The 19,316-nt window shown below is 35.0% G+C and overlaps 1 protein-coding gene across 1 annotated transcript; it reads right to left on the reverse strand.

Moving 5' to 3' along the window:
* Nucleotides 1-17,978: 17,978 nt before the first annotated feature.
* Nucleotides 17,979-18,878, reverse strand: LOC145682123 (glutamate receptor ionotropic, delta-2-like). Its single transcript, XM_081753717.1, has one exon. The coding sequence runs from the start codon at nt 18,876-18,878 to the stop codon at nt 17,979-17,981; it is 900 nt and encodes a 299-aa protein (XP_081609843.1).
* Nucleotides 18,879-19,316: the final 438 nt, after the last annotated feature.

The following is a 19,316-nucleotide window of genomic DNA, read 5'->3' on the forward strand; positions in this document are numbered from 1 at the left end:
TATAAGGACCACTACATCTCAGTATTTTTCACTGGAACTATGAGTCTTAGACTTCGTAATTATCGGTTCTTTAGTAACAGAATGACTAAGAAATCTCTCATCAGCACTCAATGCATTTGTACATTTCGATTTATAAGGACCACTGCATCTCACTTGTCAGTATTTTTCACTGGAACTAAGAGTCTTAGACTTCATAATTATCGGTTCTTTAGTAACAGAATGACTAAGAAATCTCTCATCAGCACTCAATGCATTTATACATTACGATTTATAATGACCACTACATCTCAGTATTTTTCACTGGAACTAAGAGTCTTAGACTTCATAATTATCGGTTCTTTAGTAACAGGATAATTATGAAATCGAACTCTCGAATACAATATTTGTTAAACCCTGACTGACGAAACGAAAGATACGAAACTCCATTGTTCTGATCAATACCTAGTAAATATTAACATTCATGCATATTCATAAATCAAATACTGATATGTCGTAATAATTGATTTCGTTGTTTACTATTTATTTGCATATAATTGTCTAAAACATTACTTAAAAGTTTGAATACCGAATCACGCATCGTAATTTCCAACTCACAAGATATCAACAACATCGTTGGTTAACTCGTGACACAACTACAAATGCACTGTCATGGAAAGCACTGTTAATAATTATTTACTACTTGGGTAATGACACTTAATTTTTGCTTATTTGTCTTGATAATAATACTACTTCCCATACACATACATATAAAAAAACTATCACCACGCACAAAGAACTTTAGGACGAACAAAATATTTCAAACCAATCACTCAATACACAATGACTTGTAATCAGCTATACTAGTTAACAAGGGTTTTGTTACATAAAAGGAAATACCTGTTCTTAAAGGAACTTTTTGCGCTGAATTCGAATATGCAATCGGTTTATCTCCATCACGTACGATTTTCCCGTAACAGAGGGATTTTCGGGAAAATCCCTCAAAAATTTCCCTTTTCGTTTATTTTACACCCCAAGATCTTGTCCTCTTGCATATACTAACATAGAAATCATACCTAAGTATACTTTGATTCATATTTAACAAACCCTCCAAGTTTCGTAATAATCGCTTTATTCTTTCTAGAGAAATAAATATGTTTGTATGTATACTGTGTGTACTGTTTATTGCACCTTATAGTAATGCTTTCAGATCTCTTAAGTTGAGGTAAAACGTTTTGCTTTATTACCACAAACACATATATAAAATATAATACAATATAATTTACAAGTGTGACAATTAACAATAAACAATAATACAAATGTACCAAAAGGTCATGAAAAGACAATCAAAACTATCACAATATATGAAACTTCCATTGGGTTACAAAAACGTACACTACTTCCTTTTTTTGTAAGAAATGTTGCATTCTCTAACAAGACCCCAACAATAGTCCCCCATCATTGAAGGATCCCATCGTCCCTGGTACCTTTTCTTCATTGCCATTATATCTTGGTGGAATCTTTCCCCCTGTTCGTCGCTGAGAGCACCTAGGTTAGCAGGAAAGAAGCTGAGGTGGGAGTGCAAAAAGTGGATTTTTAAAGACATCCTACAACCCAACTCTTTGTATTTCTGTATCATGTCCTGTACGATTTCTGTGTAACTCTCAGCTTTGTTATTGCCCAGAAAGTTGCGCACAACACACTTAAATGCTGTCCAGGCAGCTAGCTCAGCACTGTTTAACTTGCTGTCAAAGCTATCATCAAGCATTAATTTCCTAATTTGGGGACCAATAAACACTCCCGCTGAAATCTTAGCATCACTCAGGTTAGGGAACTTATGTCGCAAATACTTGAAACCTTCACCAGATGTGTCCATGGCTTTGACAAAGTTTTTCATAAGTCCTAACTTGATATGAAGTGGCGGTAGTAATATCTTATTAGGATCTACCAAAGGAGCGTATTTGACGTTGCATTCTCCAGGTACGTAATTCACTCTAGGTTCCCATTCCTTCACTTCAGAATGATTGTCATCAGCTCGGCTATCCCATAAACATAAAAAACATTGGTACTTCGTGTAACCGCACTGCAGTCCTAATAAAATACCAACTACCTTGAGATCACAACATATTTGCCAACAATGGTCCTTGTAATTTATAAGATTTAGCAAAGTTGACATGGTGTCATAGGATTCCTTAATCTTCACTGAGTGCGCAAGTGGTATAGAAGGTTTTTTATTTCCATTATGTAAAAGGACAGCTTTAAGGCTGACCTTTGACGCGTCCATAAATAACCTCCATTCTTCTGGAACGTAAGGAATTCCTAGCTACGCCCTCAACCCATTTATATCCGTACATACGCACACATTATCTTGCAATGAGAAATAGCTTGAACATTCAACATGCCTTTTCCTGTACACTGATATGTTCGTTTCTGCATCCAATGAGTTCCACTGCTGGAGCCTTGATCCCAGAAGTTCCGCCTCTTGTTTTGTCAGGTGCAAATCACGGACTAGGTCATTAAGTTCACATTGCCGGATGAAATGTGGCTCGCGAACACAGTCAGGGATGAACGTTGGATCCTTGGATGTACATGTTGATGTCGATGGTTCATCAAGGTCATGATCATCATCAGAGTCTTTTGGCCATATCTCTTCCCAGTTGGTAGGGGGCTCGGGAAGTGGAAGTTCATCCCCGTGCGGAATAGGTCTAATTGCGGATTTAACGTTGGGATAACTTATTGTGTATTTGCTTTTTTTAGAATGTCCCTTAACTACTGTGAGACAAAAATAACAATCATCTAGATGGTTGGTGGGTTGTCTCCACACCATTGGTACAGCAAATTTCATGAACCTCCGTTTCCCTTTGGCCCATGCAAGTAAAGTGACGTAGCACGACGCACAATTATGTTGGGTGCCCAAGTTTTGTCCTGATCTCCCACACGACATCCGAAATATATATAATATGCTAGTTTCACCGATGTCGTAATGGATCTACACTGTCCTTTAACTACAAACTGTCCACACACATAACAAAAACTATTTGGTGAGTTAGCACACGAACGCCGTCCTCTTGACGCCATTGTACTGATCACAAACTAAACTTCTGGTCTTAGTTGGGTATACTGCCGTTAAGATCAAACATGAAAGCACTCTTAGCAGCAAAGACAACTTTAAAAGTGAAGTAGTGTTAAACCACACGTCAATATAAAAATGTACAAAACTCCATCACCAGGTGTCAAGAACACAAGAAAGAAAGAAATGCGCGGGAGAGGGGGGAAACGATACCGTAGTGGAAAATTCAGACTGCATTAGTTCATTGTTGTCAACAATGAGTCTGTATTCCATTCTTTCTTTCTTTTGCATTCTGTTACATTTGATAACAAATATTGATAACCATTTCATGAACAAAACGAAAAAACTTGGAGAATTGTATATATATGTATTAAGATATACATATACTGTACGTTTAAAAAAAATATACCTTGGAAGTACATTCTATTTTTATACACGTTTCTAATTTACAGAGAGCAATACAAGTGTGTTGTTGACTATTGTAAATATTCATTTTTATATCTGTGTTTGTAGTAATAAAGCAAATCGTTTTTACCCCAACTCAGGAGATCTGAAAGTATTACTATCAGGTGCAATAAACAATGCACACAGTATACATACAAATATATTTATTTCTCTAGAAAGAACAAAGCGATTTTTACGAAACTTTTAGGGTTTATTAAATATAAATCAAGGTATACTTAGGTATAATTTCTATGTTACTATATGTAAGGGGACAGGAGCTAGGGGAATAAAATATCTGAAAAAGGGAAATTTTTGAGGGAATTTCCCGAAAATCCCTCTGTTACGGGAAAACTGTACGTGATGGAGAGAAACCGAGTGCATATTCGAATTCAGCGCAAAAAGTTCCTTTAAGATCAGGTGATTTTTCTCATGTAACAAACAAAAAGTTTAAATTTGTTAACTATTGCTATTTAACCCATTTGAACCCGTTGTTCCAAAATTGGAACATTTTTACTTTACTTTTATTTTTTATATTACGTGAATAAAAGTAAAATTTTTTGTATGAACCTCTTCATTTGGCACCAATGGTTTAGCAAATGACTTATCTTTGTCTTGAATTGGCGCGAACGATGTGTACTGTCGATATTACTTGCGTTTAATAAGAACAAATTATGGGGTCTCAAAGGAGGTAAGTAAATTTTATGTTCGTTTATGAATTTTCTACCTATATAATATTATTTGCGTAGGAGAAGTATTAAGTTTTCAGTGCATGTGAAATGCAACAATTGATTATGATTGTTATTAATAAAAACGGATTATAATTTTGAATGTTCCAATATTGGAACAACGGGCTCGAACGGGTACATGAAGTTTGTATTTTGTTTGTTCCATTATTGGAACAACGGGCGTAAATGTACCCATAAGGCTATAGAATATGGTAATTTCATTGGATGAATTAGTAATTGTTTAGTTCATTTTATGAGCGTATTTTAAGTTGATGCTATTTGTGCCGCTTTTGAGGGCATTTTGCGCTCGCATTCGGAATTTATTGGTCTCATGGAGGAGGTTAAATTTATACACACAAAATTGACTCAACTTTTACACCCAAGCAGTATGCTTTTCAGTTGGGTTGAGTTGATTGTGAATTTAACGTTCCTTTCAGCAGCGAGGCTATATGAGACGTGGCCTACTCATTAAAGTGGAATCGAACCACATGAACTCCCGCCGGGGATTGAACCCGGTCTCCCATGCCAAAGGCGTGTACGCTAACCGCTTAGCCACGAAGGAGCTCTTTTTCAGTTGAAAAATGACAGCCAAATAGAGTTGCAGGTGTCTTGATCGCTCATTCACTGGACCGTACATTTATTTACCTATATATAGGAGTTGTTAGGAACGCCTTATTACATTTTGTAACATTTATTATTGATTTCACTTTACTGCAGTGGGATAAAAACAGTAAAATTTGGACATAGATAAAGGCATATTATATAGTTATATTTTATATGTACTGTAGGGGAATCATTAGCAACCTACATAATTTTACAAGCCCTGGTCGCCTTCCTTTCAGTTCCTTCCCCAATGTTACCATTATGTTGATCACTCCAGTGTAAAATGGCCTTTGAGCTGTATCTGGTAGCTTGTAAGTAAATAAATGCTTAATGTTGTTTTATATTTTAAATGTGTATTTCACAACTTCATGTGGATTTTATTTATTTCTAGAAATACTGTTTTATTTTAGATTGAGTGCCAGCGGTCCCGGGTTCGATTCCCGGTGCGGGCTCTCGGTCGAAAAAGTGTGATGATTTTTAGGCCAGCCATCCTGAATGAGGTTTTCCTGGGTTTTCCTCGTTCACACCAAACAAATGAAGGGATGGTACCTAATATATTTGTCCCAGGCCGCTTCTTTCCTTCTCCAACACTTGCTTCCTTCTCTTTCCCTGAAGAGTGTTTTCGCCGAGGGACATCATCCTTCAAACGTGACGGGGTAACATGGCCACAGATGCCGAAAGCCCAGAAATCTACATTCTCCCTCCCTATTTCAGATTGATTGCTGACGAAATTATCAATATACTTGCTAACGGAGAAGATATTCTTACTGCAGATATTGTCATTACACCACCAGAAAATGAAGAGTTCTCGGAAGAAGATAGAGCGGAAAAAGATTAAGCAGATATAGAGAGGCTATCTAAAAATCAGTTGCTCGCTAAGGGAGAAGCTTGTTTTACAGTAATGCAAAGCGACCAGATGAGAAATGAATGTATAGTTAAGAGTTTGTTGGATGATGAAGCTCCGAAACCTAGTACATGTAATGAAAGTCAGCCGTCTGCAAAGTCACATAAGAAATGTAATCCCAACATCGTGCAATTGTTGGGAGACCTATTTCGAACCAATTGCGGCCAGTCAACAAACAAGCAGAAAATGAAGTGGGATATGACAAAGAATTACATTTTATTGTAAAATCAGAAAGACAATCAAGATGTGGCCAGTGAAAGTAACACAACATGGAAGTGCTTCTTTTACTTCCATCACTAGTAAAAATGTGATGTATTGGAAAATAAGTATAATGTAAAAAATCTATTATGTGGAGGATATGCATAATATTAACATGTTTCAATATTTGTATACCTTGTATCTAACGAATATTGCAGATTATTGTAAAATCTGTATCCTAAAACTTAAACGAAATAGTACTTAAGCCTGGCTAAATTGAAATATTTTATTTCAGAAACCTGTACCCTTTCAGGCCCGTTGTTCCAAAAATGGAACATCACCAACTTAGTGGTCCATGACATTTTCGTGAACCATAATGTATTTAAATATGTTATTTACCTTTGTTTCTACCAATCTGGCAGGAACCAAGATTAAATTCGACAAAAAATAATTTGGGTTTAAATGGGTTAAAAACAACCCGACAATTGAAACTTTGGATTTTCTGCTTTAGTTCGACACAGATTAGAATAAAATTGATAGCATTGTTAACTGATGTTGTATATTTAATAACCAAATACGTACCTCGACTGAACGATTTTAAAGACGCCTATAAATTTTACTAATTATTGTCGTTTTAACATTGATTTTTATCTTAACTAAATATCCAAAATAAACAACAAATGCAATAGGAAATGCGAAATTACGTCGTACCTCGATCACTGTTCTTTATGGAAAAATCTAACCTCTAGCACAATGAAACAAGCTAAGTTAGTGTTAAGTTAGATACCGCAAAAAAATCACTGCTTAATAGAAATCACTGCTTCCAGCACCTTTTCTTTCCATAGCTAAGTTGGTGGTCGTTCAACAAACGTTATGAATTTTAAATTTAAACTTCTTTAATTTCTGGCAATCTTTCGGTTCTCCACTTCAATATTGCTGGTAGATATTTAATTGTATTTGTTGTAGTTCTAATTTACCTTATTCTTCAGTGGTCCATTACTATGCCCATTTAATTTTCTGGATCAAAACTATGTTTATCCTTCTCGTCTGAAATCACATCTAAGTAAACGAAATCGAATTAAAAGTAATTTAAGCCGGATCAATCTGGTTTTGGCCAAAAATTGGTATCTCATCGGGCTGAGGATTAACTTGGATATCCTTTTTGACACGGTGTTGGCAAATTATCTGGGAAATTTACGTCTAATTAATGAAATATGATTTAACTTAAAGACAAAAGCTTAGATCATGGTTTCGTAACAGAGATATCAATATATGGAAAGGACATACAAAGAAATAAATAAAAAAAAATCTTTTGGCAACCTATAAATTCTCAAATGTTTCCAAATCCTTAAACATTTCGTTGATTAAAAGGGAGGTTTATCTTTAGAATATGAATGATTAATATTTCTACTCGTTAATAATATGTATAAACGTTCTATAGGGTGGTCAAAATTTTTGCGTAGGGGGACCAGTACTAAAATAATTTGGAATTTAGATTATAACCGTCTGGTTATACACAAACCACTTTAATTACCTGTACTCTGTGAAATATTTACATATCACTTCACATTCTGCGCTACTTTTATTTACTGTAACACTGCCAGTTTTATGGACTACTGTACAAAGAAAATTAGTTAAAGCGTCTGAGAAACCTCTCTTCCGATATGTTCCTGTATATATAAGAAACGTGTGTCTTACTTTATAAGAGAATGGAAGTATCTATTTAATATTAGGAGTGATAGGCCTATATATTTGAAATATTGGTCCCTATTGATCTTGGAGCCACGTGGCTTAGTAGCAGAGTGCTTATCTCTGATGCTACACTTCTTAGCCTAAGGGCATAACAGTGAAAAGTAAAATAAAATATTTAATTTCAGTGACAAATTGCTCACCTTGATCTGTGGGCTAACGTGGCTCAATGGTAGACTTCTTACCTTTGGTGCTTCGTCTATTCTTGTCTCATGGACATACGTAAGAAGTAAAATTTTTTTAAAAAAGTCATTCAATTTATTCCATCAGGGTTCTCTTGATGTAAGGGTAAACTGTGTCTTAGTGTTAGATTTCTCTCCTTTGATACTGCGGTCTTTGGTTTGATCCCAGAGCAAATTACTTCTTTCTGGACAATATTATGTTCGTGTTTTTTTCTCGGAATTCCACCATTTGATCTACATCAATTCATTCACTATCAGTCATTTATAACGAAGGTGAACCAGTCATTCCCAAATTAATGATTTCTGACTTGCAGTTTGATACTCCAGAATAGCACATTAGAACTAAATAACTTATTTATGTACATAGTAAAGTCACTTTACTAATGCGGAGAAGAGTATAATACTATTAAATTCTTTGTGACTCCCCTAACTATAATGTTATCGCCATGTTAGGTGATTTGTCCAATGATGCTTTGAATATGCCAGTCATATATAACCTGTTTGTACCGAAGGTTACCGAAAGTAAACTATTTGCGAACCACTTAATAATAATGCATGTAACTTATATTTCACCCATCATGATACGAAGTATTACCAAAATCTTAAAATGCTTTTTCTTTTATGTACAATAGAAGCTACAGATTTACGTTCTTAATCCATATAGTGTTACATAAAATTGACAGATGCGTATATAAGAAGAAAAACACTTAATCAGATAGATTTACACATTACCATTGCATGGTCACCTATCAGGGTATCGACATTAATTATTGAGTTTATACACAATGATTAGCGAGTCAGGTTGAGACATTATCGGTTTGTAACGAGAGAAGAATACAGACTCGCTCGTTTCGTCTCATAGCCAACACTAGCTGATGCTCCATTGTAACGTCTTTATAAAATGCTTCTGTGTTATGCTAATATTTAGTAGTTGAGTGAATGACTTCTCAAGTGATATAAAAAATGTGATCTTCAAGGTTCAGCTTGATTAATTATGCGAATATTGTTATGTATTACGTTAAAACTTATATTATGGTACTAGTACAGCATACTTAAAGGCCGTATTCAATTTAACAACAATTACTGATAAAACTATTTTATTATTTTTCAAAATATTGCAGTAATTTAGGACCTAAAGAGAAACGTAGTTGCAATATTTAAGGAAGAGAACAATAAACACACCCAATTAACAAGATATTAAAGCAAGGATAAGGGGGAAATTAGTAATGATTCAGAGTGAAATATATGACATTATAATTTCATATTGTGATATATTAAGTACGTTAATGTAGGAAAGATTTAGGAATTCAATGAACATGCTGGAACAATTTTGAATATTTACGAAATTCAGTTAACTTAAGATACAAAGTTGTTATTTAACTCATATAACAACTATATATATAATGAGTTGTTATATAACTCATTTCTTTTTTATGATTATTGTGTTTTAACAGTATTTTAAGAGATAAAATATCACCAATATTTTGGTGTTCCACTTAAAATCTTGAAAATGCTTTTGTTGAAAGCGAGAAACTTAACATGAATACACATAATACTTTCTGATATAAATACACATACAGTATGTGGATGACATTAATTCTACTTTACCTTCACAGTTTCATCAGACAATTTCGGTTTGCTATATAGTGACAATATTTTCTCCACTACACATACGAAACTACTAAGTACTAAACCCAGAAGTAACAGAATAAACACACATACTAAATGATGCAGAGAAAGTACTACATTTTGCTACGTAATTTCTTTTGAAACAAATGATTTAATTTCATCTTGTTGCCACTTGAAACTCAACCCTGACTGAAACAGTCGGATCAATACATCAGACATGGATTTTTGAAAAAGGGATGATTTTTCTAATAGAAACACAATATAGAAATTTACAATTACTTCATCCACAATATAAAGCATTTTTTCACCGTCTGTAGTGGTAAATTTTGTGTTGATGAGATACTGGGACGATACTGTGTAACCGTCCTGAGTTCGGGGTCCATGTTCGGGCAGCTATTTATTTGTAACCGGCTGGAGTTCGTGGTCCATGTTCGGGCTCCATTTATTTGTAACCGCCTGTAGTTCTGGTCGCTGTCCTTGGCTCGTGGTATTACCAATAAGTATACTCCTGATACTTTAACTTACCTGGACAGGATGACGAAGACCTCTCCAAGAAAGGTTACAAACTGTTTCCCAAAAAGCTCGTCGGTCTCAATAATGAGATGAGCATTAGGCGCCGAGAGGTTCGGGTGTCTCGTCTCGAAAACCTCACGGACGATCAGACGGTCATCCAGACCATAACGCACACAAACACCACTCATACATACAACGGAAACACACTGGGTTAAATGACACTATACTTATTTATTAGAACACTATTTTGAAAAAGAAATAGCGAAGAGGAATGGATACAACACTGAACACTGAGGATATATATCAATTTTAGTCGCTGAAATTACGTTTTGCCCTTTTCGGGAAATAGAGCCCTTTCTATATATATATGATTATAATTCAGGTATCACTATAAATACTTTGCTCACACCATTAACACACTTGGGGGATTCGCACTGGGGAAAAGTTGTCTGGATCGTCCCACGATGAATCCAGTTGTTACGCTGAACAGTCCTGCAGCGTAAAGGTGAATCTTCAGCAAACACACAAAAGAAGATCTCCACAATGGAATACAGATATTGGAGGGCGCGTATGTAACATTTTAAACGCACAAGGTCTGAGGACCTGGGATTTCACTGATTGGGGCTAGCCGTAAGAAATCGTCCTTCACCGGCTAAATAGCTTGTGCCCCTTAACACAACTTATGTTTGAAGTTCAACGCGAGATGCGTGGTTGCATCTTCCAGACCTGGAGTCAAACTCCTTGAGCATCCAAGCTCAAGCTACGGGTTGCAATGGTCAACGGAAAAGTGTTGGCAGTTCATTTCAAAAATCACTCGGTTAACTCACCTGTATGCACATACAAACAGAATACGGAAAACAATTTATGTTAATTTTAGTCAACTGCCTATAATGCACTAGACACGGCGATAACACTGGCGTGAGAAAGTACAGATAACGAACTACGAAAATTATGAGGCTGGTGCCACTTTGGCTACTGGGACATCTGGTCAGCCCGTATTTCTCTAATCTGTTGTAATGTTTCCATAAGTGATTAACGAAACCACTTAATTCAGTTCCCAATAACTATAGAATATATACTGTGTATATAATGAGTCAGGGAGAAACACTGAAATGGTTAGTCACTAACTGAAATGTTCTCAGCAAAAGCAATGTTTTAAATATATATATGAGAAAACGATGAAACACTTCTTTGTCCAATTGTGTGGGAAAAAAGCAATTCCCACCAAATAAAGAACTTATGTGCGTCACAGAATAAAGTATAAATCGAAAATAATGATCACAGTCTTTACGAAATATACAGTGTGTCCACAAAAAATCCTTCTATAACCTGGTAGCGGTTATATATGGTGTCCGAAAGTGGAACGACCTGTCAAGTGTACACGTAGACAGGTTGAGAACCCTTGGCCGTCTGACGAAGTATGAATAAAATTAGGTTTTTCACCTGAAAATTTAAAATAAGTTAGTTGGCAACACTGTCATATGGTGTGAGACTTACGTGTATAAACGATGAATGGTTTTTCATCTGAAAAAGGGCTATTTAAAATAGTTAAAAATCTTGTTCACTCACTACAACATGATGAGGTTCCTGCATGAGCAATGTCCAATCCAAATGTTCCATACAGTAATAAGATCCTCTTGAACAATTGGTGCAGTTGAGTTTCCTTATTTTCCGTTACTTCACATGTTGAAACCATGTGTTGAATATCCTCCATGGTTCTCCAACGATGAGTTGATGAGGGGAGAAGGGGAGATTTTTTTTAACACTGGTGTGAGAAACGAGATATGGTTAGAACACCTGTATGATAACTTTTTTTTTTTAAAGTTCGCAGAAAGCGTTTGTAGGGCTATTAATTTTTTTTTAATTGACACTAATAAATTCTTTTTATAAAATGTTTAAGTGTTCCGTTTCGATCACTATTTTGTGTAATATGAAATAAATATACACACACGATAACTATTCATGAAAACATCGACTTGAAGAATTATCAAATATCTCAATAAAAATTAGTAAATATACTGATATCTGTATTTAAAATATCAAAATGTGAATGAATAAGCAAATAGCAAAACATGTTAAAGGTACTAAAATATTAAAATTATTGTTAAAGTTTCGATATCACTATAATATATTTGAAAAATACGAAAATCATTGAAAAAGTAAAATGAATGAAAATGTAAACACATGATAAACTGACAATATGTAAACAAAATAAGATTTTCACCTGTATGTCCCCTTTTTTTTAACTGTGCCTCGTGTTGTTTGGCAGAAAAAAACGAAAAATCGTTTTTCAAAAATAAAAAAAATAAACTTAAGTGTCAAAATTGACGTTCATAGTAATTCCAAGAAATAAGCATGATTCTGCATATCAAAGAAAAGATCGTGATTTCGTTGACATGTACGAAGAAAATTTGGCACGCCATAAGATCAAATGCCATCTGCTCGTCGAGACTTTAGTTCGATAATGCTCAATACAACAAATGATTTTATTCTGAAACAAAGTTATTATTAGCTTAAGCCTAAAATAATGGTTGTTGTTCACTTCCATAAACGTAAACATTGTAGGGTTACCAAAATAGATGGGTATTATCTGCAAAAAATTTATTAATAAAGTGTTGAAAACTATTCAATGTTGATCCAAGTTTTTCGAAGGTCTGAATCAAGGAAGTTGACTCGCTAGTCCAAACATTCCTGAAAATAAATGGTCATTATGCCATGAATTGACCAAAACCATAGGTGGGAAAATGTGTAATACTACACGTACTTACACAAAAAATATGCCATCGACACCTGCGAGGCAAGACTAGAAACGAGCGTAGGCCTGCAACCATAGGCACTTACAAAATGTTTCTATACATAACTGAAATATCAACACTAATATTCAGTAAAATGCGTGTATGTTACCTGGAACATAACGTACATCATCCACCTGGAAAAAATGTGTAAACACACAAAATACAAATGCTCTCCTAGCATCGTAAAGATATGTCTCTATAAGACAAAATACATGAGACCTGTGAAAAGAAAAACATGAGATACAAACAAGAATATAGTCAACGACATTACAACTTTCTGGTCAGTCTAAAACATCAAGATCAAATTCCCTACAAAACGGTTATATAATTTCACGACAGTTAAACTTTCTTAGGCATCTTCGCTACAAAATATTCAAAATGTTCTTATTGACACATTAAAATTCAAAGTCATAGAGCATATGAAATAATTAACAAAATAATTTTAAAAAATCGTTATGGCTTCATGCTGTTGGAAAGAAAATAAGTTTAGTTTTCGGGATCTATATCAACATTTCTGAGACGGCTGAAACCTCATAAATAATGGGCCATGTCGATTTTTGAAGAAACTCATCCGTCATTTGCAGTATGGCTGAAACCTAAAGATTTATATTCCAAAAACTTTGGCCATGTTGATTTCTGAAGGAAATCCTCCATAACAAAAACAATTTTGCTAAAAAATTCCAAATAGTTTTGGGACATACTGTGACTAAAATATAACTTTCTCAAAATTAACATGAAAAATAAACATTACATTACAACTCATTAGCATACAAGTACACAATATAGTTACGATTCATAAACGTTAAAATATTCGCTGAAATGTTACTAGACAATAACATACACTAAAAAAAAATCTAACCTAAGAATACATATGGTTAGTTACGGGTTACTATAAAAGAAGAAGGGAAATGAAAAACTATATTTTGCGATTGATGGCAAAAATACAGTTAGCTATGGAATATCCAATGGATTAGCCACATCCATTTTTGCAACAGATCTGCAATTCCAGGAAAAATTGCCTCCCTAAAAAAATATTTTTATTTATCCCCATAAAATATCCTACCCGAAGAAGTTCCCCTACGGTCGTTCAGTGGTCTAGAGAAGACGAAAAAAAATGTTAATTAGAAATTACAAGAAAATATAGAAGTTAAACATATTTCCGCATATATATTAACATGGGAGAAAAACGACCGTTCACCATCAGAATATCTGTTCATATAGTTCCTTCTACAATAAAAAGATTACTGCTTTCGTTCGGAGAATTATACTATTCACACGACATTCCTACACATTCTATTACCAACAAGGAAATGTCTGTTATCACTTGTTTAAGGCTTAGCCTACTTTCCGTTCTAAACTTTTCTCTTCGAACAAAATATATCATGTCACATCCTGAAAATTCAAATAAGTCAAAATCGGGTAAATGACGTAAATGAGGTTCAATAAAATTACAGTAAACACTTCAAAATGAAAACGAAAATCTAAGATTACACTAAAAAATAAATTTAACATTGGTTATAAGTGTAAAGTTTCATATTCTACGCATGAGATTACATACTAAGTTTTAATGACAAATATACAAGTGTCCATATAATGAATAACTAAAAAATTTCTCTTCCTGGGCATCTCGATGGATTATTTAAAAAAAAATCTAAAAGAAAATCAAACATTAATTGTAAATAACATGTTTAAGGATTTGGAAAGTGGGAAGGGATTCTAAAAAAATTATTTTTTTTTAAATTTGAAAACAATAAAAATATATATATTATAACGCCAAAACATCTTCCCACTAGCTAGGAATACGGAACTGCGCCACTAGTTCAAGATTGCTTTTGGATAAATGCAATCTCCCTACGTATGTGATTACATACTAAATTTTAATTATAAACATACAACTATATATATAAGTAAGAACTAAAAATTTTCTGACCTGCGCACCTGGATATTTTTTTTTTTAAAATTCTAAAAACAAAATCGAACATTAATTGTAAATAACACGTAATAGCACATTTAAGAATTTCGAAAGTGGGAAGGGATCCTAAAAAGGGATTTAAAATTTAAAACATTTAATAAAAATATGTTATAAGGCCAAAATATCTTCCCACTGGCTGGGGATACGGAAATCGCGCCAAGATTTCAAATTGCTTTTAAAATGCAATTCCCCTACGTATGTGGTACGTTAATTATTTACTAAAAAATCTAAATTCAAACATCTGAAATGAAAACAAGAAAAAATTAATGACATTAAACTAATAGTAAGTCAATGATAAGGTTTGTAACACTCATACACAGCTGACTGAGGTGTGAACTGCTACACGGAGCAAAGAGAAAAAGAGGAAAAGAATGAATCAGGTGTATACCGTCCGTTATTCGTCGACATTAACAGGTGATCGAAAATGCAGCGATTATCTTATCAAAATAAAGAAAGAAAAACGTGTTATCTGCTCTTTGCTGAACAGTTAAAAGCTGGAAGCAAAAATGAGTTTAAAAGAAATGCGTAATTCTTCTTTTCGTATCCAGGTGTTCTATCAAAAACTAAAAGCAAAAGAAAGAAAATGAATGAATGTCTATCGCTTAGAGATGCGTCGCTCTCCTAGGAGAAAAATTTGTATCAACACACAAAGTCCTGGTTACTTTTTTTTCTTTTTCTATGATTACTGTTTCTACTTTGATAATTACGGTTTGTTCGTTTATTTCTACGATGGTTACTTCTACGTACAAATCTATGCTTAATGTCACACAAATTGCGGTTCCTGTCTCGTTTGTGAGAACTCAGGTTACGTGGCCGTGATTTACGACTTCTTTTGTATCTGTTATTCTTTCGTGTGCGCTCTTGGTTCTGATTCCCTTTAAATTTTGTATTGTTTACGCTCCGGTTTGCGTATCTTTGCCTATTCCTATAACTATAATCTCGTTTACGCCTTTTCTCTCTGTGGTTTGTGGTAGTCATTCTTGTGCGCTTACGACCTCTGTCGTCTACAATCATATGTTCGTAGATTTCACTACTTCTACTAAAAGCGGCGTCACTAGATTCTGAATAGATAAAATCGTTATCAGATTTGTTACGAGGTTGGTTTAGACTACCTGTCTCTGGTTGGAGTTCAGATTCCTACGTTTCCTTTTCATTAGGAGTGTTAGTTTCTAGCTCAGGTTCCAATTCCGGTGTTTCGTATCCAATAGGAACATCTGACTGTAACTGGGGTTCACATTCCGGTGTTTTGTTTTCAGCGCTCTCTGTTTCTTGGCTGTTTTCAGTATTTACTGTTTGCCGACTATTTTCACGAAACACATCCCGTAAAGCGTCTATCTTTTGACCTAATCCACTCTTTGACTCAACGAGATTCTTTTTCAAGCGAGCACAATTCTCTTTAAACTCAGCACGGCACTCTTTATTTTGCTTTAATAATTTAGCAAAGTTAGCGTGATTTTGTTGCAAAAGTAAATCTAATTTCTCATTAAGTAAAGCTAGTTGTGCTTGCGTGTATGGCATCTTGAACAAAATAACCTAGACTATCACAAAAACATGATTAAAATCACCTGAAAGAGATACTTTTTTTTTTCTGGTACTAAGCTGAAAAAGAAATGGTATATTAAAATATTAATCTTATAAGTATTCGAGCACCAACGGTCTCGATTCGGGTCGGTAGTTCGTGCGTCATTTATTTGTAACCGGTCCTGAGTTCAAGTCGCTGTTCGGGCGGCCATTTATTTGTAACCAACTAAAGGTCTGGGTCCATGTTCGGGCTGTCATTTATCTGTAACCAATCTCAAGTTCGTGGTCCATGTTCGGGCTCCATTTATTTGTAACCGCCTGTAGTTCTGGTCGCTGTCCTTGGCTCGTGGTATTACCAATAAGTATACTCCTGATACTTTAACTTACCTGGACAGGATGACGAAGACCTCTCCAAGAAAGGTTACAAACTGTTTCCCAAAAAGCTCGTCGGTCTCAATAATGAGATGAGCATTAGGCGCCGAGAGGTTCGGGTGTCTCGTCTCGAAAACCTCACGGACGATCAGACGGTCATCCAGACCATAACGCACACAAACACCACTCATACATACAACGAAAACACACTGGGTTAAATGACACTATACTTATTTATTAGAACACTATTTTGAAAAAGAAATAGCGAAGAGGAATGGATACAACACTGAACACTGAGGATATATATCAATTTTAGTCGCTGAAATTACGTTTTGCCCTTTTCGGGAAATAGAGCCCTTTCTATATATATATGATTATAATTCAGGTATCACTATAAATACTTTGCTCACACCATTAACACACTTGGGGGATTCGCACTGGGGAAAAGTTGTCTGGATCGTCCCACGATGAATCCAGTTGTTACGCTGAACAGTCCTGCAGCGTAAAGGTGAATCTTCAGCAAACACACAAAAGAAGATCTCCACAATGGAATACAGATATCGGAGGGCGCGTATGTAACATTTTAAACGCACAAGGTCTGAGGACCTGGGATTTCACTGATTGGGGCTAGCCGTAAGAAATCGTCCTTCACCGGCTAAATAGCTTGTGCCCCTTAACACAACTTATGTTTGAAGTTCAACGCGAGATGCGTGGTTGCATCTTCCAGACCTGGAGTCAAACTCCTTGAGCATCCAAGCTCAAGCTACGGGTTGCAATGGTCAACGGAAAAGTGTTGGCAGTTCATTTCAAAAATCACTCGGTTAACTCACCTGTATGCACATACAAACAGAATACGGAAAACAATTTATGTTAATTTTAGTCAACTGCCTATAATGCACTAGACACGGCGATAACACTGGCGTGAGAAAGTACAGATAACGAACTACGAAAATTATGAGGCTGGTGCCACTTTGGCTACTGGGACATCTGGTCAGCCCGTATTTCTCTAATCTGTTGTAATGTTTCCATAAGTGATTAACGAAACCACTTAATTCAGTTCCCAATAACTATAGAATATATACTGTGTATATAATGAGTCAGGGAGAAACACTGAAATGGTTAGTCACTAACTGAAATGTTCTCAGCAAAAGCAATGTTTTAAATATATATATGAGAAAACGATGAAACACTTCTTTGTCCAATTGTGTGGGAAAAAAGCAATTCCCACCAAATAAAGAACTTATGTGCGTCACAGAATAAAGTATAAATCGAAAATAATGATCACAGTCTTTACGAAATATACAGTGTGTCCACAAAAAATCCTTCTATAACCTGGTAGCGGTTATAACTGCATCATGGATAATTGCATAATGTCTCGTAATGCTGGTTTGATAAATCGCATCAACGAAGGGCATATCAGTGTCTACGTTTTTGTAGATGAATTTAGAAACTCGATCTTGACTTTCAGAGAAAAATGGTCTAAGGACACTGTAGCAAATGGTATTTAGCCCAGATTCTACAAGTTCCTTCATTGTCGTTATATCTCGTTGATAAGAAGGAGACGTGAGAAAACTAACCAATGAGCTTCTGTATGCAGTGGATATAATTAGAGAAGAGAATACCCACATTATGAACACATTCCTCAGGAACCAATTGTGAGATTGATGTGGTATCGATATTCCAAGCAGAGTGCCCAGAGAACTCAGGGCCCAATTGTGACTAAATACTTCCATCTGCTTTAAGATTACCTTCATAATTTGATGAAGTAATACCATGTTTGAAAACTGAAGTGTCGTAATAATGATCCAACAAGTTATAGTAAAGGGCAATATAATGCTAAGCCACTGAGCTTTTCGCAGTGCTTTGGGTACAATCCACGCAAATTGATTAGAAATAAATGTCTGTATAGGATCAGTTACTAAAAGTCTATCTGGTGTGATGACAAGCCCTGCTACTCCAATATCAGCTCTACTATAAGCCACGTCACCTAACACACCACATGTGGTACCATTGTCATAGGTAAACCCCCATTTCATATCATCCTTAGGTGGTTCAGCTACAACAGTAAAGTTCATTTTATTTGATAGAGATGTTACTATTTTACCCTCAAAGCCTCCTAATTCTTTTGTCCTTTCATCATTTATTTGTGTATAAGGAAGAAAATCAAATGTACTCAATCGCAATGGGCACTTGTTTAAGTTAGTAAATTCTGATTCCAATTCCATATTCTCTTTAAAGTTTCGGGTTTTCGTACATTCTCCCAGTATAACCAAGTCAGTTACTTACCCACAAGTAGAACCAGAGAACAGCGGATAAGAGTATAACTCTAACTTATTTTTAAACATTATACCAACTAGATTCAACCTTGGTTTAAATTTTAGAATAAAATTAAACACATTAATTATGTCATCTTCTTGGATATCTGCTAACAGAGTTAAGATTCTTGATCCAGAAGACCAGAGCGTGCTTCTGGTTACGCTGAGGAAAACCTCATAAAATTCCTTCATATTGCTGTGGATAATAATAATTCTTCTTCCATTTCCAAAATAATCTTTAATTATACTAGTATTGATTACAATAGTTGTTGGGTTTACACTCATACAATTTCGTTCCAATTTATTTCAGTTGGTTGTGACGTCATTACAACCACATTTTCTTGGTAA

This window comes from Thermobia domestica, chromosome 3 (genome assembly GCF_964235325.1).
Source record: "Thermobia domestica chromosome 3, izTheDome1.hap1.1, whole genome shotgun sequence".
NCBI lineage: Eukaryota > Metazoa > Arthropoda > Insecta > Zygentoma > Lepismatidae > Thermobia > Thermobia domestica.

What these genes read in the sequence shown, in the direction of transcription:
- LOC145682123 (XM_081753717.1), bottom strand. Translation starts at nt 18,878, where the DNA reads ATGGAATTGGAATCAGAATTTACTAACTTAAACAAGTGCCCATTGCGA.